The sequence below is a fragment of the Leuciscus leuciscus genome (assembly GCF_965113295.1).
Source record: "Leuciscus leuciscus genome assembly, chromosome: 1".
Taxonomy (NCBI): Eukaryota; Metazoa; Chordata; class Actinopteri; order Cypriniformes; family Leuciscidae; genus Leuciscus; species Leuciscus leuciscus.
Window position 1 is genome coordinate 62,544,116 of NC_138725.1, and position 23,525 is coordinate 62,567,640.

General features: G+C 37.2%; 2 protein-coding genes and 1 long non-coding RNA gene across 3 annotated transcripts in view; 1 reads left to right on the plus strand and 2 right to left on the minus strand.

Annotated features, from left to right (window-relative positions):
* The window catches only part of LOC309496613, a 66,666-nt gene extending 53,859 nt beyond the window's left edge, over positions 1 to 12,807 (minus strand). The window contains exons 1-2 of the long non-coding RNA XR_014205184.1: positions 12,677 to 12,807; positions 11,180 to 11,447 (exon numbers count right to left, since the gene is read on the minus strand). This is a non-coding gene — a long non-coding RNA (uncharacterized lncRNA). The remainder of the gene's footprint in view (positions 1 to 11,179; positions 11,448 to 12,676) is intronic.
* On the plus strand, positions 12,752 to 16,667 carry s1pr5a (sphingosine-1-phosphate receptor 5a). Its single transcript, XM_082166610.1, has 2 exons — positions 12,752 to 12,902; positions 13,922 to 16,667. The coding sequence occupies exon 2, from the start codon at positions 14,139 to 14,141 to the stop codon at positions 15,336 to 15,338; it is 1,200 nt and encodes a 399-aa protein (XP_082022736.1). The 5' UTR covers positions 12,752 to 12,902; positions 13,922 to 14,138; the 3' UTR covers positions 15,339 to 16,667.
* A 1,304-nt stretch (positions 16,668 to 17,971) lies between these two features.
* On the minus strand, positions 17,972 to 23,317 carry spc24 (SPC24 component of NDC80 kinetochore complex). Its single transcript, XM_082166642.1, has 6 exons — positions 23,165 to 23,317; positions 21,980 to 22,173; positions 21,262 to 21,406; positions 19,600 to 19,704; positions 18,299 to 18,375; positions 17,972 to 18,207 (listed from the first exon to the last, which is right to left on the minus strand). Exons 2-6 carry the CDS (start codon positions 22,152 to 22,154, stop codon positions 18,101 to 18,103), a joined length of 609 nt encoding a protein of 202 aa, XP_082022768.1. The 5' UTR covers positions 22,155 to 22,173; positions 23,165 to 23,317; the 3' UTR covers positions 17,972 to 18,100.
* Positions 23,318 to 23,525: the final 208 nt, after the last annotated feature.

Consider the following 23,525-nt stretch of genomic DNA (forward strand, 5'->3'; position numbering starts at 1 on the left):
AATCTCTGGTGGATCCTGGGGTCTACTAAATTACTGGCTACGTAGAGGTTAATGCCAGAATAACGCTGAGAGGAAATGAACCGATGTGTGGTTCTCACTAATTTCAACATTTAGTGTTTAGTGTATAGCGAAAGCATCAACGCCTTTCTCCAACACATCTGCAGTTCACAATGCATTTTGTTTTTATAAATAACTCCACGTGTGGACACATTAAAGAGTGTGTGCTTTTACAAGCACTTCAAGCGATGTGACAAATGGGGTTGTAAAACATTATATGCAAATCTATTTTATTATACTCAGAGATTGCCTACACTAAATATGGGCTTATGCATGACTGTTTCCAAAGCTGATTCAACCATATGCAAATCTTTTTTCTTTTTTTTTTGATTTTATCTCAGTACTGTGAGAAAAAGTTGGTTTGTGGTTACGCTCATCTTAATAAAATCTAGTGTAATGCTTCAGATTTTTGCAAAAACACCATGAATGATGCCAAAATGTGAGGAACATTTTACATGAATTAAAGAAAATTTGCCAACATCATGATGCTAGAGTGTTGTAAATTATTTCTAGTGTTTTTCTTTCCAATTTATATAGGTTTTTAGGTGGTTACTATGGTTTTCTCAGTGATTTTTAACGTGTTGAGGTGCAGTTAGCTGCTAAGGTGTTCTAAGTGATTTGTAGCATGTCGTTATGCAGTTAATATAGTGTTTTGGGTGGTTGTTAGGGTGTTGCTATGCTGCTGCTAAGGTGTTCTAAGTGATTTCTAGCATGTTGCTGTGCAGTTGATATTGTGTTTTGGGTGGTTGTTAGGGTGTTGCTATGCAGCTGCTAAGGTGTTCTAAGTGATTTGTAGCGTGTCGCTGTGCAGTTGATATAGTGTTTAGGGTGGTTGTTAGGGTGTTGCTATGCAGCTGCTAATGTGTTCTAAGTGATTTCTAGCATGTTGCTATGCAGTTGATATAGTGTTTTGGGTGGTTGTTAGGGTGTTGCTATGCAGCTGCTTAGGTGTTCAAAGTGATTTCCAGCATGTTGTTATGCAGTTGATGTAGTGTTTAGGGTGGTTGTCAGGGTGTTGCTATGCAGCTGCTAAGGTGTTCTAAGTGATTTCTAGCATGTTGCTGTGCATTTGAAATAGTGTTTTGGGTGATTGTTAGGGTGTTGCTATACTGCTGCTAAGGTGTCCTGAGTGATTTGTAGCCTGCTGCTGTATGATATAGTGTTTTGGGTGGTTGTTAGGGTGTTGCTATGCAGCTGCTAAGATGTTCTGAGTGATTTTTAGACTGTTGCTGTACAGTTGATATAGTTTTTTGGGTTGTTGTTAGGGTGTTGCTCTAGTGTACTACGTGATTTCCAGCATGTATGCTATGCCTAAAATCTTTTGGTCTTAGCAAACACCACAATTATATAATATCCATGCAAAACTGACTGCTTTCAATAGAAATCCCATGGAACCATGGGACAGCATCTAATAAGTCTTGAGGAAATAGCCTGGTATGCGCAGGAGCCTAAAGAGGTCAAAACACAATCAGCCACAGATAAAAAAGGAAATACAAAAAAATCGGAGAAATAACAGGATGCTCTTGATAACAGACTCGATAACAGTGGTGTATGGAGATCCTCACTGTTAGTGCTATCAGCTCAGAGACTGATAGCATCTGACCCCCTGTTTCCCAAATGCTGATTAGCAAAAAAAAAAAGTAATACTGTCCAGTAAGGAGTAGTTTTCTACATCTTAGTGGCATTGTTATATTAATATATATATAATTATACATGTATATATGTATGTATATTTATAATTATAAACATACTGTATATATTATATATGTTATTATATGTTATATTAAAACACAAAACAATGCTTTTGCTTTTCATATCATGCTATAGATACCATTGTCAGAGTTCCTGAGAATCGTAACTTTCTAGCACCTAAAATAGTTAGCCAAAGGGGGCTGAAAGTCACAGATACTCCACCCTGAAAACCACAGTTTTAAAAAGCAAAAGATTCAAGTACTCGCAGCATAGTGTCACAAACACAAATGTGAGAACTGTGCTCTACTGAGGTTGCATTTAGTGGAACACAAGCGCATTGAACATCTAAAGCTAAGGCACTGTGACACCTATAGCACTTGTGTCACTTTTGCAGAAGTTGTTATTTCTCAGAAAATCTATTTGGGGGGGGGGGGGACTGTTTTGCCCAAGCATTGTACTCTCGGGGATACTGCCATATAGCTCATAATGCTGTTTATTTAAATCATTCAAATCTGTTCAAACTAAAATCTGACTGGTCAATCACTAGTAGATATTTTTACATTTAATATTTTCATTGATCACATATATAGCTGTGCTTGTTTCATGTCTCTCTAATCAATATGTGGTCTTGTTCTTCTAACAAAATACAAGAATGTAAAATCAAATCATGTCCATTAATTAATTTATCTGGAAAGTAGCTATATAGAAGCAGAATAATGTACGGTTAGTTGGTCATTATCAAAAAAACAACAACATAAAAAACCATGAGAGTAATAGAAGTTCTTGATCACTTAGCAGCCTATAAGCATATGGTTTCCCAAAATATGAAGAGGAACACTGTGCAAATCTAAACAATCACCATAGGCAAAAATTGGTGTAGCTTTTGCCAAATGTATGTTCTTTAATGAAATGAGGATGAACCAGATGTTTAGATCACACCATAAGTGTTGGGTCATGGACAATATGGTTTGTTAGTTCCTCAGCGTGAACTTAAGGCGAGAAGAAATTACTTTCACATATGTGATAGATTTCACATCAAAGTTTACCTGAGAATTGTGTTTCCACTTGGAGCTCATTGGTCACTGCAACAAGTATGCGTATACAAACTATTAATTGGTACATCCATTGGCAACACTAACCTATAATAGAAGTTGCCTGTACAATTTCACGTCATAACACCCGAGATGAGAGAAGATGATTTTTTTTAACGAAGCGCCAATCTAAAAAATGGCCAGAATTCACAGCCAAACTTATATCTTATAAAAAAGTAGGACAACAGACAAACTTTCATCTGAGAAACAAGCTGGAAAAGACACCATAAGTTTCAGGTAAAGTTTCAGGTAAAGAGTGCCTATTTTTTTCGGAAATTGACAGATTCGGTCAACAGATGCCAGTCCACAAAAATGAAAAACAACAAACTCAGTGACCTCCTTTCTCTCTGTTTCCTCAGGAAATCCTACAGGGCCACTTCTGTCTGCTCACTTTAAACATGTCTGACTGCCATTTAAATCCCCAAGGACAAATACATTTTGGGAAAGGAAAAATTACATTTGCTTACATACTATGGCGAGGCATATACTGTAATGCACAGAATGGACTAGTATTTTTAGTGTCAATGTGTCCATTACTATTATTGCTTATTGAAGGTTTATCTTTGGTTAGCTGTGAAGAACAATTTGAGAGTAAGGATGATCTAGATCTAACTGGTTTTGCTTCACGACTCAGATGTTCCAATAGACATCAAGTGGAAACCCAAAACAAAAATGTCTTTGGTCAAACATTACGATGAAGATCGACGTCAGGTGACCTGCTTGTGTTTGACAGATCAATTTACATAAACATACTGTAGAGTTTGACTGGATGCATGACATTCGACATCAACAACAAAATATCTGGATTATTATTATTATTTTCTCCTCCGTTTTAAAGCCCCTTTATAATAATGTACAATCTATGCATGCATATAGTTCAATTGTAAAAAAAAAAAAAAAGGTTTTACCCTGCTGTCTGCAAACCCATGAGAACAGACATGTGACCCCCCAGTTGAGAACCATTGATATGAAGATATAGTGGGTTTGAGTGATGTGGTTCATAAGAAAAATAGGTAATCTATTTAGAGACCCAGAATTTTGGAGGAAGAAGAGAAAGAAAAGACCAAAGTCTTGGGTTCACATTTTTGTATAAGGACCTCCGTCATCACCATGCACATGTGCATCTAAGCAGAGGCCAGCTGGTCAATTAACTTAACACAGTCCAGATCAGCTTGGAAACCACTGAAAGAAAAAAATAAAAAAGTTAAAAAGAAATGATAAACATGGCATGTGGACAGAGGAAGTCTAACGCCAAGACAGCATTCAGAGACATTTTGATGGGAACTGTACTGTGTTTAAACTAAAACTCAAAATCTTTGCTACAAAACTACAGTCCAGGAAATTTAGTAGCATTTGATTGGCTTTTTATTAATTTGAATAAAATGATCAGCACAATTTTCAGCACAAAACAATGAATGAAATAGCATAAAATATAAAAGCTAACAAACAAAAATATCAATACTTTAATTAAGGAATGTGTGACAACTCACCCCAAGCTGACATTTACTAAAATACATATCAAACAACTTCTAAAAAACATACATTTGTGTAATTGGACTTTCGACTTAAAACCTTACAATTAAAGAGATATAGCCCAATTTGCTCGTGTGACAACTAGCCCCGGTCTGTTGTTCTACTTATGGAATTTATTCAAAGGAAATGTTAGCCTCTCAGCTAATGGAATTTGTTTATATTCCATCTTAAAGCATGTTTGACATAAAGACATTATGTGAATGACTTCAGCATTCCAGTCCTGTCTGCCAGCTGAGTATATTTCCTAATTCGCCTCTATACGAATGTAAACACTCCCACAGCAGTCACAGAAAAGCACATCTGCTCCTAATGAACTATGAAATAATATCTTTATATATTCTTTTCGTCTTTATTGGTTACAATGAAACTGTAAGTAACATATATGTTATGAATCAAGCATGTTAATTTAGCATGTAATTAAATTTGCTCAGTATTTTTCAGGTTAGGCTATATATTCTTTTTTATTTGGCAAAGTATGCTAAGCTACTATAGCATGTGTTAGCCCACACAGGCTATAGCCCAGCTAACAGGGAACAGTCTCATAAGTTTAGCTAACGTTCTGGCAAGGTTCTCTTAAAGTTATAAACAAATGTTCTTCCAGTAAAGTTAATGGAACGGTTGTTCAAAGTTATCTTTAATAATGTTCTCAAAACGTTAGCCCAAAACACGTTCCATACGTTTTTTCTGAAACGTTTTAGCTCTAACATTTTTTAAATGTTACTTCTTGTTTCAGAATATTCAGAGAACATTCAAAAGTAACAATCCCATAATGTCTGCAAAATTATAAAATAGAATGTTTCCTTAACGTTCATGCAACCAAGAAAAAATGTTTTTAAAACATTTAAAAACTGGCAATTTTGATTGTTCATAACTTAATGGGAATGTTAGCAATGTTTTTGTTTGCTGGGAGACCACATTTAAAGTTTCCTTCCTAACGATCAAGGGATAAACACTCATTTTTAAGTTAAGCAATGTCACCACAATAAATCCCAATTATGCAATCAGCATAATCTCTGGATTTAGCACAAATTAAGATTTGGGATTGTCCTAAAAAGTGTGCATTGTGAGTGGCCTGCATCACTTTTTAACATATGAAACAAACTTTTTTGAGATTTAGACAGCCAAGCTGGATCTCACTAGTGTAGGGCAATATTCCAGTTTTAAAGCCAAAGAATTCCCGAAAAGGAGTTTAGAGAGAGTAGGCCTACACCTTTTGTGTATTTTACAAAATTCCCCACATTATCCTCGCCGCAGAGATTTGCCAAATAGTTAACCAGCCGAGTTATTTTTTTCTTTGTTAATGAACAGTTCACTCAGACTACAAGCTTTAATGATTTCCAGAGGCACACTAGAGTCAGCCAATAACAACAATGCCACCAATGGAGGAGTAATTCACTTCTTGTTGCTGCAGTGCTGTTGTGACCGGATAGAGCCCTGGTCCAAAGTCTGCATGGACGATCATGAGGTTTCTTATACAGAGTTCATATGTTCATATAATCTATGACTTGACGTACAGATCAGCGGGACACAAGCTATGTATAAATCCACTCTTCCACCCAAAATTAAATGTAGCACTGGGTAATGGAGGGTGAGGTAAGCAGTTGTTTAAGGCGGGAATACTTGAACATGGACCTCCCAAACTTTCATTTGGAACGGCAACTGTTCTGTTGAAAAGAAAAGTCTGTACTTTCGCATTACTGTGGGATTTGACTGCTTAGTTTTGAAAATATTTTTAAGGCTTAGCTCAAAAATGTTAAAGCCTATTTTAAGATCCATCAGAATGCATTGGAAAGAAGTGTTTTTAATCTGCGTTTATGTTTAGGAATATCAAGCCACAGTCTGCAACCTTTCTTTCATGAAGTCCAATAAATGTGACTTGATTGAACCCAATGCTTTGAAAGGGGTTCAGAGCAAATAATGAGACTCTCTTGTGTAATTGCTTAAAGCTCATCTTGTAACACTACCCATGACTGGAGTAGAATGCCTCTTTAATAACCATCTACACTTCAAAACTAGAGAAAGGAGCGGATCTGCACCAGTCCATTCTTTAACCTAGCCTGTGGACATTGTTAGTTTCTAGTGATGTGATTATGTTAGATAATGGGTGTAATGTTTATAGTTGTTAATATTGACTGATTCATGCAGTCAGTTACCACTGGGTGTTCTGTACCAACCACAACTTACCAACCACCCCATTTCTGCTCCACTCAAGAATCTTTATAACCACTTTGAAGAGGTTTTCATCTTTGAGCTGCCATCTTTTTAAAACAAAACAGGATATTTGGATGAGAATAGTCTAAACATTGTATTTCAACCCCATCTATGGCCCCTAATGTTGTGTGAATTTATATTCACACTGCTTAAAGCTGTGAACGTTGTCTGCGTCATTTTGGATCTTTGTTGTGATTCATTTCTCGTTTCTCTGAGCACATAAACTCTAGATCACAATGTGTATATACCAGTCCTCTCAAGAATGTTTATATCTGATCTCTGTACTACATCAGACCCCCCTAGCTGTCTTCTCGAATTAACTTTTTTTTTTTAGAGATATTCTTGGTCATTGGAGCTGAAACAGCCTTAAGTGCCAAATCATTTGGCGTCTGGATCTGATTATGAGGAAATTACTCAAAAAACGAGAAGGACCATGTTTGAACGTGAACTTTCAAGCACTTCTGTGGGGGTGGATGGCATTAATATATATATATATATATAAAAAAAACATTGCGGAATGGATTTTTCCCATAGTTTGAGTCTTCTTTTATTCCATAAGCATCCCCGTAAAGAGAAATTCAGCGATTATCAGGACTACAGACCACGACAAGTGTCACAAACGTGACAAAATTTTTTTAATATCCGACACAAATTTAAAATCTAGTTGACAAGCCTGCATCCTAAAGCATACTTCCTTTTTTTATCATACGCGTTTAAACGCGAAGCCTTTCAAAGTATACTCCACACATGCGCTCTAGAAAGTTTCATCTTTGTCCAGTGTCAGTTTTTCTCCAGAAGTTATGACTGAAAAAATGTCTTCGTATTCTTTTAAACTAAAGTTGCGGCGATCTCGTAACAGGCTATATCTGCAACAGTCGTGAATTATATGACTTCATGCTTTGCAGCGTTTTTTTTTATAAACATGAATTCAACTTAAATCAAATAGTAATCCATTCAAAATGTAAAAATATCCAATCTACTCGACTTGACTGCAAAATATGCATTCTTTTAATTTAGCCAAGAGTCTTCTAGCCAATGTTCTACTGGTCGTGATGCGAATTCGCAGGTCAGATTTCACCAAACTTGTACTTTGGAATGCAGCGAAATGCAAAACTTTTCGCATTAGCTTGTGTTTCCGGTCTTACGCATTTGCATGCTTACTTGCTCGCGATTTAACGTTTTGAATCAGACTCGCTTAGTGAATCGTTCAAAGCCATTACTGTTCAAAACTGACTCCCTGATTGAAACGCGTGTAATTTTTCAGTTTTGACTGATTCAAAATGAACCATCAACCAGTGTTGCCAAGTTTGGGTACTATAATTGTGCTAACTTTAATTTGTTTCCACAGCCGCGGGTTGATATTTTTCCGCGGGTAAAAGGACACCCCTGGCTGGTTTTTCATATGACAATATAATTAAAGATGCATATTCAATCACAACAAAATTTTAATTATTTTAACATACAATGTCTAAATGTCAAGATTAACAGACTGTAAGAAAAAGTTTGTGTGGGTAACAAAGGCCTATTTGAACCATAACCCAGACAAAATGTTACTTTTTTCCCAAACAGACTGAAATGTTCTTATAAAACAGAAGGCTATATATATGACACAAATACAGTGACAGCATCAAACTGGAACAAATGAATACTTAATACAGCTAGAGAAACACTATAATTTCATAAACTGCTACTTCAAGGGCAGGCATGATTTTTCAGAGGGGTTTATAGGCTTCTTAAAGAGAGCTTTCTCATGAGTCACAACCATCCCACTTCTGTAATCCCCCGCTTTGAATGTGGGAAAGCGAAATTTCCCTCCATCTTTCGTTCATAGGACTGAATCCCACACTAATGACTAAATACAAAAAACAGCCCTTCATATCAGCCCTCAGATGTGTGGAGCTGTGGGATAGCTGGACTGCACAGCATCATAGGCCACTGCATTACTGTCGTAGTTGAAGTCAACAAGCATGTAAATCCAAAATGACAATGTGGTTGAGAAATACTGGAGAATGGGAAACCATTTTGTCAATGGAGAGGGCGGCAATTGTATATTTATGGGAAAGGAATGACGCATTATCTCTAGTGACTTCCAGGGCTTATCAGAGAATGTGTTAGATAGAGAACAAGGCAGAAAAGAGGAGAAAGAGAAAGAATGGGGGAAGGTGTTGAAGGAATAGTTCACCCAAAAATAAAATCCTGTCATCATTTACTTACACTATTTTCACAGGGAAAACTCCAAAATTAAGTTTGGTCTTGAGAAATGTGAGAACCAATGGCGTGTGCCATTGGAATCTGCACTGTTTTTGTAATGCATACATAGTCCATTTCAGAGAGTAACAGTGAATACCAACAAGGGAATGAGCAAATGATGACAGGATTTTTCCTATCACTGTTGTGTCCAAGACTGTATCTGACTGTGTGTTTAAAACTTGATTGAAACGCAATGAAAGTCTGTGACCAACAACAGGAGGTTAATGTTGTTTCACTTAAAATCTCAAGTTGGAAGAATTGGCCAATAAGTTCATGCAGGAAATGAGGAAATGATGAGGTTTGTTGCACTATATAAAGTCGAACAGTATACATGTTGGCTTTGAGTATAATCAAAATGTTCCCAAATGACCGTTACTTCCTGTGTTTATTTGTACCAGAAATCCCCGCTGACCACAACAGCGTCCATTGCCACAAAACGCTCTCTTTAGTCTCCCTCGGGTTTGCATAAATGGAAATTCCGATTTGGCACATTCGAATGCATTCAACTGTAATCTAAATTTTACAGCTTAAGACCTGTCAATACAAGCCGTCGTTCTCTCGACTGCAAACTTCTCAAGAAAGAAGAACTTTTTTTTTTATAAAAGCAAGGCAATTCGAGCTATACTCCAGAAAGCTGCAAACACTAAAATGACAGACTAAACCGATATATTTCCATACATGGTTTGTTTTTTTTGCATTACCGTCTGTCAAACAAAATCCCCCCATCACCAGACTACAGTTGAGTGTCACGATAGGGGGCAAATTCGAATAACAAAGGAACCATCATTCAAAGTTTGTTGTGGCTGTGATAGGCTCACCAGCATTCTGGCCAAGGGCTGTTTACTGAATACAACATGGTTGAGTCGCTTTGGCGACAGACAACGTGGCCTCAAAATGAATCCCAAAAGAGCGAAAGTCAACAAGCAACGGAAGAGAAACGAATCCAAGATTTTTTTTTTTAATAATAACGTGCCAATGTCAATCGCTGTTCTTCTGCAGCCCCACTGAAACTAAATTAAAGAAAGATGACTCAAACTCATTTGGACCTCTTCCGTTCCATTTGGAATTTGTTTAATTCAATCTAGACATTCAAATGTTTCATCCACATATGTATTGCTTTAAAAGAACAAGTTATGCTTACTTGCGAGAACATAATAGATCAGGTCTGTTGTTATTTCTGGTATCTTAGGTTTTAGACATATGGGCAGGGTCAAACCCACCCCCTCACAGGACACAGGAAGTCTCATGACCTCATAGGTCCAGCCTTTCCACCAAGTCGAGGACAAGAAGACACGAATATAACGTCTGAACTGAACTCTCTCCACCAGGAAACCCAAGGAAACACTTTACCTATTTATTGAAACTATGATAAGCAAGCATTGATTATACACAGATGAGAGCACAGTCTTGTTCTTCTGAATTTGTAGGGCGTATCAAATACATAAAGTGCATCATAAGTTGGAAAAACGTCCGGGTCAAATAAGGCCTGCACAGTTGGAATAATGCATTTATTTAATGGTCATCTAAAAGTTTGTTGGTTTGACACAAGTTCAATAATGTTTTAGTGGCCGATGAGTCTCTCTGTGCGACATCACAGCGAGTTTAATTACTGAAATTGAATGCCTTTTTCCCACGCCACCATAGCCGCATTTAATTAAGGGAGTTTCTTTCCATCCCTCTCAACCACAAATAACAACAATAAAATGAATTGAAAGAAAAGGCTGAGCTGTTTAAAGTTTGTGTATTCAGCTAATGCGATTTTGCCAGAGAGAATGAAGTTCAAATTGATTGATTTGGCAACATCTCTGTAAGTGACCGACAGTTAATTTGGATCATGTGGGTTAAAACTTGTGATTTCGAGCTTTTTAACACTTAACTGATGATTTGAACACTTAACTGATGAAATTTCAGTCAATTGGATAAGAGAGTCATCACAGCAGTAAAGAACTGAATGGCCCATTGAAGTCCACGACAATGCATGAGTGATGAATAAAGACAAAAGAAAACACAACAAACAAACAAGATTATATATGTAGTTTGACTATAGCATTGCAGTTTCACCAGAGGAATCTAAGAAAGCGGAATTAAAAATGAGGGAATTTATTATTATTATTTTATAAAAAAAATAAAAATAATAATAATTCGATTTAAAGTGGGTGTTTTTACTTTATTATGATAAAAACTAAAAACTAAAAAAAATATTGTTTTAAGTTTTTACTTGAAGCAAATATTTTCTGAGTTATGCATAGTGTTTGGTAGCCTCAACAGGGGAAATGCAATTGCTGAAATGACCACGAAATGAATGGAAAAACTGCATATAAACTTCCATCTGGAATTGCACCTACTTCTTCTCGGGAAACCTTCACCATCACATCTGTATCACAGGAGCACCAGACATTCAAGTGTCTGAAACAGGAGCCAAGAATCAGGGTGAGCCAACAGTCTCAGTGGGGAGTATCAGAGTAGAGTGCTTGATTATCAGGCCTTTGTGTGGAAATGTAGGTAACATGCTGAGGCCAAGATATCCAGACACAGCAGGAGTGATGAGTCTGTCTGCTGGCTGGAGCTTCTCATGAGGAGGTGGAGCCCTTCTGATAATGCCATTAGCGGACCCTGAGGGCAAGAAGCAACAAAAAAAAGACTGATAAAGCAAGTCACCGTTCACTTCTGGCACTCCGGCCACCCACTGGAAAGCACCAGAATGTGCAGAGCACTGAAAATATATGCCCCTGTTGTTGCCCTGTGAACAGGTGAACGAGACAGACTTCTCCCACATGCTTAACTTCTGCCAGGAAAAATGAAAGAATGCACTGCTTGGTACTTTTTCCTATTTCATGTCATAAAATCCATCTTCCATATGTTTTCATCATCTGTGTAAAGGCATAGTTGCATAATAAATACTTCAAGTTATTCTGTTTGGAAAACGAGTGGCTGTCCAATTCCATAGTTTGCACAGAGGGGACACAGTGTTCCTCTTGAGTGCTTTGTTCGGCACGGCCCAGTATGACCTCATAGGTGGTTCTCAAGGAAATCCCTCTCCCTTCGAGGTACAATGACAGAGTTTCCTGTTTAAGAAAGCAGGATCCGGCTTCTGACTTACTCACACTCCCTTCTGCCTTATGTAATTCCTATGCAATTGCAAGACCGCTCATGTTTTACATATGCGTGTGCATCACAATTATAATGACTAAGCTTATTTATTTAGTCATGCAACTTGTTTGTGTGCCGGTTTGCACGCAGAGTGAAGGAAGGGAATACTGTATTGGACAATACAGCATCCTGCATTACAAACTCTGAGATTTTAGTGGTTCTTAAATTAAACCAAAACATGAATTATTCATTTTAACTTTCTATTAACAGCAACCATAGGGCATAACAAGTAAGGATGCTGGCCTCAGATCACAAAAAATATATATATAAAAATATTTTTTAATAAGACAAATTTTAGGACTGCAATCTTGAAAAACATGTAAGACATGTTCTCTCTCTCTCTCCATAATATTTACCGTTTCTATTTAAATAAAATTATTTTATTTATTCTCCTTCATTGTATTAAATCACATTTGTAATTCAAACGAACTCAAAATTTTTAGATGTGTATAAATAAAAATTGTAAAATATATAATCATCATCAAGTAAAAAGTAAAATAATGCACTTAATTCTTGAATCATTATTTTCAATATTTCTTTCCACATAACATTGATCATTAAGCCCAACAACAGTATAAATAAATGCTTCCAATACACAAAAAGGACACTATTCACATTTGCTGAATTGTGTATTTTTATAAAGATCTAGAAAAAAGCGTCACGTCATTGACCCATTTATAATGTCAAAGTACCTCCAAGTTAGCAGAGCGATTCATTACCCATGATAAGTGCTGCATCAGCAGCCCAGCAGACTGAAGAAGAGAAGAGGTGAGTGCCAAGACCAGCCCACTGCAAGACAAGTCTTGATCCAAGCTTCGGCTCCCACATCAGCCTTGTCAGACGTGCGCAGGACATGGGGGAGAGATAGTGGAGCAGATGAGGATTCGTCATTTACAGACACAGCTACGAACATAACAGGTACGTTTATTTACACGAATACGCGAGGTTAGATTAGCGAGACTATTAAAGTCAGTTTAGGAGAACCGGGTTTAATGTGAACTCGCGTGCATGGTTTTGCATGGACGCGGATTTTGCGTGCAGTCATAGAAACTGTTGCTTAAGTTTATCCAGTTTGTAAAACTTTATTAGTAGTTAGAGTAAAGCTTCTGTGGACGATTGCGTAAACGAGGTCAATACGCGGAATAGAACTGCAGAAAATGTTTGCGGTCGCTTGATTGTCCTATCGGCTACTGCGCTGTAAATATGGTAATAATTTTAAAGGTGGAAAAATGCTACGGCAAATCTGTTAATTCGTTAACAAGGTTTCCATGTCATATAGGCTACTATGAAAGATTAACTCGTAAATGCACAGAAAATATGGAGAAAATGTTTTAGAAATGTGCATTTAACTCTACAAAATTCTACAGTAAAATATTAAAATTATGTTTTTCTATCTGTAAAAATTCAGAAAATAATCAGTAGGGCAACATTTTACAATAAAAACTGATTTTATCAGCACAAAAATGTTGGTAGGCTTTATTAACATTAAAAAATATTTACTGACATAAAGTCTGTACTTGCAACAATACAATAGAGATGTATGCAGACAATACTTGTAACATTGCCATTGTATTAGTTTTATGGTAAAAGTTTGGCAGCTCTAGCAGCTTCTTTTTTTTTTTTTACAGAATTTTTACTGTCTACTCCCAACACACATTCCCGTGATACACACAATTTACTTTATTAATACAATTATTTCAGTGTTCTTCCTATTCTAGAGTCATAAAAAATTCATTTAGATAAAAATGTATCTACTGTCCACACTGAAATAAAGTATTGGCTTTGAAAGTATCATAAACATTTGAAATACGATAAATGCAAAATATTCGGTTTACCTGCGACTGTTTTGTTTTTACTATTAAACTATGTTTGCCATATTTATTTTAATTTTCTAATGTCATAATTATTTAACATTATTTTCTAATGCTTTATTTCAGTTCCCTCTGGTGGCCTTGGAAGATATAGCAAAGCTGTGATTTGAACATCACGAAGTAAAAGAAGTGAATATTTCCACTCAGGATATATTTACTGCCATGTTAAATCCTCCTGAGAGTTGTTTTATGTGCTTTGGTGGAATATGGCAGTAAGAGGGACTACATGCTTAACAGAGATCCTTAAGGAAAGTTTTTAAGGACAGCAAAAGAAGTAAGAATAATGGAAGCTTCATACGCTGCCAGCGCTGCCGTTGCTCCAACTCTGCCGCCGATGACCCCGTCTCCAGGTTACCTGCTCCGAAGGTTTCGGGAGTATCAGAGCAACGCCGTCATCGTGGCCCATTACAACTTCACCGGAAAGCTGAAAGAGAACAAATACCGGGATGGACTGAAACCCGAGGCCATTGTGTTTCTCATCATTTGTCTTCTCATTGTGGTGGAAAATGCCATCGTTCTGGTGGCAATATGGAAGAACAAAAAATTCCACATGCCCATGTACTACTTGCTGGGCAACTTGACACTGTCTGACTTGCTAGCAGGCTTCACTTACATGGTGAACATCATAACTTCGGGGGCAAACACTCTCAAAATGACTCCAGTACTGTGGTTTCTGAGAGAAGGCGGTGTGTTTATCACTCTTTCTGCGTCTGTCATCAGTCTCCTGGCTATAGCTATCGAGCGGCATGTCACGATGGTCCGGATGAAGCCCTATCAAGGGGCCAAGCGTGGCCGAATGTTCGGTTTGATTGGTGCAAGTTGGGTCCTGTCGGTGCTCCTCGGCATTCTCCCCATCATGGGCTGGAATTGCATAGGAAACCTGGACGAATGCTCCACCGTCCTGCCTCTCTACGCCAAGAGCTTCATCCTCTTCTGCATTACCGTGTTTACCCTGGTGCTGCTGGCCATCGTGGTGCTCTACGTGCGCATCTTCCACATAGTGAAGTCCAACACCCAGCGCTTAGGCTGCGCTCCTCAGCGCAAAGGTGTGGCGAAGAAGTCCCAGAAGTATCTGGCTCTGCTGAAGACGGTCACCATCGTTCTCGGCGTCTTCATCGCCTGTTGGCTGCCGCTCTTTGTGCTCCTTCTGCTGGACTTCTGCTGCCCCACTCAAGAATGCGAGGTGCTGTTCAAGGCGGACTACTTTCTGGGCATTGCCATGATCAACTCGCTTCTAAACCCCATCATTTACACCCTAACTAGTAAAGACATGCGGAGAGCCATTCTGAGACTTGTCTGCAGCTACTGTCTGCTAACAAAAGACGGACAAGTGAAGAAGTTCGGCATGCCTTTCCTGGACTGTAGCACCAGTAAGGCAGAGGTGCCGTCACACAGACTTGAGGGTCTGGAGACGACGGTCTCCTCGGGGAACATCACACCATCCACTATTAAAGCCATCTACCCCAGGATATTAAAGAGCTGAGGAAGAAGAATGCAATAAGTTCCATCGGACACAGTCCAGCTTCTCCTGGTTCAGTTTGAATATTTATAAAACTGACAAGTAAACAAGACTGAGGTGCTCAGAAATGAAAGCAGGAGAAGTTGGAGAGATGGAACTCAAAAATATCACGTTTGGGACTTGGATTCCTCCACATGCGTTAAAGCAAACCATGAGGCTGCCCGAGAGCGTGGTAGACCAGACAAGTGGAATTTTTTTACTGTGACAAATACCAATGTTTAAAATGGACGTTCTCCCAGACAAGAGCTTCGGTCTCTTGTTAAAAATAGGATTTTAAACAGCAAATTACAAACAGTTATACAGTTGAATTGAGCAAAAACGCAAAAATGCTTTGAAAAGAACTCTTGTGATGTTATACGAGTCTCGTATGTGTGTTTCCAGAAATAATGAGCTTGGGTAACGAGTCATTTTCACCTCCAAATAACAGATGAAATGTTCAGAGACTTTGTGGTGAAAAGACGCAAAGAAAATGACGGGTTGATGCCTCCACACACAGGCACGTTAGTCCTCGGGAACTTAACGAATACATATTACACTCAAATAAAAACTACAAGGCAAGTGACTATTTTTAATCTGTAAGATGTTTCCTTTTACAATCGTATTTTTTGGGGAAATACACTCTTAGAAGAAAAGGTTCTATATAGAACCTTAAAGGGTTCTGTTAAGCGCTTCATATATAGAACCTTTTAGGAGTTCTAATTTGAATTACTTTTGTAATTAAAGTCATTTTTAACTTCTATTAAATTTTATGAATTTAACAGCTCAAAAATACTTTCTTAGTAGAAAAAGGGAAACTACCCCTTAAACATGAAAGTATTATGCAATCGTTTTTTCCTTATTTAGAGCCTTTTTGTCATAAACGGTTCTTTAAAATTGAGTCAAGATCCCTTGTTCTATATTGAAGCCCACTGAACCTTTTTTTCTAAGTTTTCATGTTAAAGCTCCCTTTAACCAGTGTGCAAGTGTGCTGTACTTGTCTATATTTTCCTATACAGTAATTGGAACGATGCATTATGTGGGACAAGCTATATAAATATTGAATATTTTATAAATATTGTATCAAAGTTTTGTATTTTATTGTATGGAATACCAACATTTATGTGTAGCAGTCTGACTCTGCAGTGATAAAAACAGCACTGACATTCAAGCAATATTGCATTTCTGTAAAAACCTGTCTATGTGCGGAAAACGATGCATTAGTATGTTTAAATGTATTTTTTTTCTTGATCCTAAATTATGAGCCTTAAAAATCTTTTATAAGTGCATTCATTAAAAGCTTAGTGTTTTCTTGAATGTTTGCAATTTGTCTTTTGTTTAGTGACATTTTTTTGACTTGCGCTACATAGATTTGAATTTGCTTCTACATATTTCATTGTTTCCCATGAACAATAAAACGAGTGCGACAAAATATAGATATGTAGGTGTATGTAAATACAAAAATGATGCTCAAATGCAATGAAAATGAAAAAGTTTCTAAAAGCGAGTCGAGCTGATTTCCAGTTGGCTGCTCAATCACACCCACACCACATGTTAACCAAGCATAAACTAAACTATATTGTGGTTTTGTCTTTTCACAAGTCATGAGCCACACACACAGTTTTCTCACTGCTCTGTCTTTGCAAAAAAAAACCCTACAGAAAAAAGGCCATAAACTCGTGCCAGTCCGGATGTTTACTGAAGCTGAAAAGCCTAGTCTCTGCACCTCAAGGGCACTATGTGACTCATTTTTGAAGTTAGACAAGTAAAGGTTCAATTGCTCACGCAAACAGAGTAGGATGACTAGGCTTTTGAAAGAATACCCATCCATATGCACTGACAGAAAGCAAATATCCCAAAGTATGAAATTAAATACAGTGAAAGTAGTGTAGTGAAAGCAAAGAAAGAAAAGATGAGGAAAAAATATGACTTGCACAAAGCTCTGCAATACTATATAAAATCATTCTGGATGAAAATTAAACCATCTCTGAATAGATGTTATATATCCTACGTTCTCACACATTATACATTTAAAAAATATCAATTAAAATATTTACATTTTTTAATTTTTATATAAAAATATTTAGGCAGGAGCTTTATAAAATGACCGGTAATCTTAATAAGAAAAATAAGTTCTAACCCTTTTTTATTGACATGTCAACACTATCTACAACAATGCACAATAAAAACACTTTTTAAGGATTGAGCACACCAAGACTGAAATGAAAAGGCAGCTCGAAATACAAACAAAATGCCTATTCACACCGAGGGAGAAACTAAAAAGCAATCCCACTCATGTTAATGACAGATACAACCCCATCTACACCTGTGTTTTTAAACATGCTGCATGTCCTTGACAATCATTTTTTGTCAATTTTGTCAAAAATGTCTCTTTGTAATAATTTTCACTGTTATGTTTCCACCAGTGCTGTGCAATCTGCAAAAAAATATATATTTTTTATTTCATAGGATCAGATTCTCTGCTCTATGGAATTACAGCAAGGGATGAATACAAAAAAACACATCAAATGCCATTCTGGGCATGCAAACAGTGCATTTTCAGTCTGTGGGGGGTAAATTGTGAATGCATAGTGACATCTTGTGGTGTGTTACACAAAAGGTAGTGATTGTGGTCAATTTATTATCAGACTTAAAACACATATCTATAGACACACATGTATACACAGTTACACACACACATATATAAAAACAAACAGTAAATTAGCGAACACAGTTCATGTGCACCAGGTCTACCATTCAGTATTGACCAGGCTCCACAGGTCATCGCTGACCTCACAGGGGGAACGGGTGGAGGTGTCTATGTTGATGGGGGTTGCCACGTCCGCACCGTAGTGAACTGCCAAGAGACAAAAGGGATTTCATACTGTCTAGAAATATAAAGCTACTATGGTCATCATCCGCATATATAGTAAATGTGTCAGGATTACCTCCCCTGAGTATGTGCGGCTCTGGGTCCACCTCCAGCTTTATCTTGGTTACTTTATTATAGAGCTGAGCAACATATCTAAATCAAATGGGCAGGGAAAAAAAAATACAAAACAGAATTTTTTTAGTGGACATGATTTCAAAGCAGTCTGGCAATACAGACTTCACCATATCACTGAAGTCACACCATATCACCACACAATCAGACCAATGACTTTCCATGACTTCTGCATTCGTTCGTGACTCGGACCGCATGGACTATGTGAACCTGGTCACTTACAAAATAATATACACTACCGTTCAAAAGTTTGAGGTCAGTAAGATTATTTATTTTTTTGTGCATACAATGTATATCTTTTTAGCAAGGTGGATACATTACATTGATCAAAAGTGACAGTAAAGACATTTATAATGTTACATAAATGCTGTTCTTTTCATCAAAGAATGCTGAAAAAAGGTCAGTTTCCACAAAAATATAAAAATCGTCATGAAATGAAAGTTGTGATAGTCTTTTCTTCCCTATTGTGACATCTATTCAAGACAAACGGCTTCTCGAACAAGACAATTTTGATGTTTTTGTCGATTGGGAATTGATCGGATGGTTGTGGTTTGCTATTGGTGAATCTGATGTGAGTGACAGGTTGCCCCGCCCTCACTCACGCCAGTAAACACATCATCACAGAAGAGAAGGGATGAGCTGCAAGAGGGAGGGGAAGTTACTTTGATTAAAGGTTAAAAGGGCCATGCATTTAATAGAAATGTATGATGTGCACAGATAAATCATATATAATACTGTAATATTTCATTAAAAAATAGGAATTTTCAATTTTGATTTCATGGTGACTTTAACCAGCACATGTTAAAGATAATATTGATAATAATACAAAAATTATTTATTGAGCATCAAATCATCATATTAGACTGATTTCTGAAGGATCATGTGACACTGAAGACTGGAGTAATGATGCTGAAAATACAGCTTTGATCACAGAAATAAACTATATTTCAAAATATTTTAAAACAGAAAACAGTTATTTTAAATAGTAATAATATTTCACAACATTACTATTTTTACAGTATTTTTGGTCAAATAAATGCAGCCTCCGTGAATATTAGAAATCTCACCGACCCCAAACTTTTGAAGGGTTGAGAACTGGACAATTTCAGCAGGTAGAGCCTGTACTATAGTCCTTTGTCATTATAAACACACATCTTTAAGACGATTACCCTTTTTGTCCCAACTATACCAAGATCTTGAGAGATACACTCTCACAAGGCGAACTAAAGCCAGTCCAGTGCTTACATGGCTGAAGGAATGACCTCAGTCGTGTCCTCGTCCACTTCCTGTTGCAGGGTTTGAATATCTTGCTCAGCATCTCTGAGTTTTTCCAACTCTTTCTGTAAAAATCTGACCCACCAGTTAAGGGGAAAAACCACAGGGAAACAACCAAACAAACAACAATGTGCATGATCGAAAAGTAACTCAAACAACACTCATGCTTTATTAAAGGGATAGTTCGCCCCAAAATTATTCTGTCATCATTTACTCGCCCTCAAGTTGTTCCAAACCTGTATGAGTTTTTTTCTTCTGTTGAACACAAAAGAAGATATTTTGAAAAATATGGATAACCAAATAACCCAGGGGCCCATTGACTTCCAAAATATGGAATTAAATAATACTATAGAAGTCAATGGGGTCCATCAACTGTCTGGTTACGAGCATTCTTCAAAATATCTTATTTTGTGTTCAGCAGAAGAAAGAACTTAATACAGGTTTGAAACAACTTGAGGGAGAGAAAATGATGACAGAATTTTCATTTTTGGGTGAACCATCCCCTTAAAGGAAAATTTTTCATCCAGTCCTTCCAGTTGCATAGTTCGCCGGTGTTAGGCTAGCGCGAGGTAATGGTATCTGTTAGCCTGCCATTGAAAACAGTTTTACCCACTCCACAGTACACCAAAAGCAAATAAATGATAACGCCAGACTATCGATGTAAATGTCTGTTGAGAGAATAATGTTAGAAATCAAACTACTCTTGCATCTCAATGATCGCATTACATTTACAGGAACTAGTTTCTCAGCAGCGGCGGGATTTCACTTTGCTCCGGTTAGTAGTACTGCGTCGAAAAGTAAACACAGAACAGAAGCACACTACAGTCGGGACGTCTAGCTAGCTAGTAGTAACCTTGAACAACGATATTGAAACATTCGATTGTAAACTAAGGAATTGGCAACATGGTGATTCGGTGTGGCTTTCAAACGTGGCCATAGTCCTATGTCTTGTTGATTTCTTCGTGAAATATACTCTGCTTCTGTAGTGATGAGTGTCAGCGGCAGGTAAATACACTTGCGTGATTGTCATGTGGACCGGCTCTCTCGGTTGCCTAGGTAACTTAATGTCACTCCGCCGCTGCTGTAGACTCTGCTAATAAATACAGGGAACAAAGTATAACTATTGCAATGCGATGAAAGGGTAGTTTGATTTCTAACATTATTCTCGCAACAGACATTTACATCGATTATTACTGGCATTGTAATTTATTTGCTTTTGGTGTACTGTGGAGTGGGTAAAACTGTTTTCAATGGCAGGCTAGCAGATACCGTTGACTCGCGCTAGCCTAGCACCGGCGAACTATGCAACTTGGAAGGACTGGATGAAATTTTTTTTTAAACTGTCTCCACTGATAAATAACATCCAGGCTAACTTGGAAATGAGGTCCGATGTCCAAAATCCTGAACCACCCCCTTTAAAAGAAAACCGATTTCATCTAAAAACTCATAGTTAGAGCGTGTGATTGGTGATGCGCTAGAATTACATTAGGCAATGTATCATCAGCAACCAGAAAGTCTGTGTGCATCAAATGTATAATGTTTCTTGGTCACCTGACATCTACAGTAATGTAAATAAATATGGCCAGTAGTTATACTGAGAGCAGGTTTTGGTTCAGGTCTTGGGAAGGATACTCCTGCTCTGAGTCCAGGATTTGGCTTTTGGACAGACTCCGCTGCACCTCCTGCTCCATCCTCTCGATCTCCTGCACCATCTGGCTCTTCTGCCGCTCTAAATCCAGAAGCTTGTGGCCGACCACTTCCTCTGCGTGCACAAGATCTTAAACACAGAGAGAAACATTTCAAGTTTAAAAATGTTTAATATCCAAATGTTTAGGGCGTATTAAAAACCACGATGAATGCCTACATTTGCCAAAATGTTCAGCATTGTACTGGGATTGCGCAATACAGTATCCCACAATGCAACATGCCTAAACCTTCCATTTCCAGTGAGGTGTAATATTAGCAGCATATTAATCTTTTCCTTTATTATTTTATTTTGATCAAAACAGATTAAAGTCAGCATGGAAAGAAAAATGCAGCACACTTTCCCACCTTATTTTTACATAAATACGAGTGAAACGGCTTCTGGGACAAAAAAACAGAATAGTTTGCTATTGGTCGATCTCATGTGCAGTCATCTGATTTCATGGTTACTTTAAAAACACAAAATAACCATATTTATTTCTGATAACTGGATGTCACTTGTGGAATTAAATATGCAACATGATTGGGACATGTGACAAACATGGTCGAGTGACTACAATATAGTCATTAATTGCTTTTTAATGCTAATTGTATCAGTTAATATTGATTAGCAAGTTAAAAGTTAATATTAGTACTGAAGTAATACCATTTAAGATCTCGGTTGTGGTCTTCTTGGTCTTGATGTGGTGGTCAAAGAACTCCTGCAGTTTTTCTCTTGCTCCTCGAAGTACGTTCTCTGCCTTGCTGCTCTTGATGAACTCAATCAGTGTTTCCCCGGATTTCTCAAGGACGTCATCTTGCATCTCTTCGTTCTGTGACATGTCTGCATTAATTATATTTCTGCAGATAAAAGAAGAGGTGAAGCTATAGGATGCCATGACAGAACATTTATTCATTTAGCAGACACTTTCATCCAAAGCAAATGAGGAACAAAACAAGCAACTTGCCGTAGAGTCAACTATACTCATAGAACGCAATTAATGTCATGAAAAATAATACTAATAATAATCTCTGTTATACTATTAATAAAAAATTACTAAGTTTGAGTTATAGTACATTTATTTTTAACCAAACCAATAAACTCGTAAAGTTTTTTTTTGTGTATGCTCCAAACAGTATTATTCGGGGCTCAACAATATTTATTAGTTGTTGTTTTTGTTTTTTAAAGTTCATGGCATTACCACAAAATGTATGTTTTTTCTTTTAGCAATGTAAGTTTTCTAGAAAAAAATATATTTTTCATTAAATGTCGAGGTTTCTTCATAAAATTTGCAACAGTTGGAAATTCTACAGCTGTAATGTAACTGTATTTAAAAGGCATACAGGGCTCTCAAAATACTCTTATTAATGCTTTCAGTGTCATTTTAAAAAAAACTAATATATCAAAAACCATGCTCATAAATAAGTAACGTTCCGTTAGAATTTACAAAAACAACGTAGTAGGCCTATAACCTTTAAGTTATCATGCAAAACCAAACATTTAAGTTAGCAAGGCATTAATAATGGATGTACAACATCAGTGAATGGTTATAACACGGCAAATCATTATTTAGTAGCTCTGTTAGGTGTTAAAATATATAACGTGAGTCTAATACGAATGGTGTAAGTTATAATTTATAGTATAATCACAGACTGTTATTGAGCAAACACAAACAACAACTCAAAAACAAACCTGCCTAAAACAACCACACAATGACGCGTTCAAAAATACATGTTTTCTTTATTCAGTCAGTCAGTCTAGCGTTTTAAACACGGACCCAAATAACAAATATCAATTAAAATGTACAATATAGCGATGTTCTTCTATGCATTTCAGAGTAAATAGTCTCACCCAGTGCACGCGCTGTTTATCCGGATTTCAAACTGGTGGCTGTTTGGCGCGCTTTCCCGAGCCGCGCCTGAATAAAAACCAGCCTCAAAATCTCAAGCATTTGTTTCACCTCATCACGATCATTGTTTTAATATATCACATCCTATATAAATTTCATTATGTGCCCATTTAAACCGTTTAAGGTTATTTTTCAAAGCGACTCTAGAATTTCAGTCAGGCAACTGTGTGCGACACCTAAATATAGCTTGTCAAGTCAAAACCACCAAAGCCTCTTCTCAAAGCGATTTAGGGATAACCAGCAACAACGTCATGGTTTCGTTTTTCCCTAACCAAACTTGCTTTATTTCTATTATTCTATTAT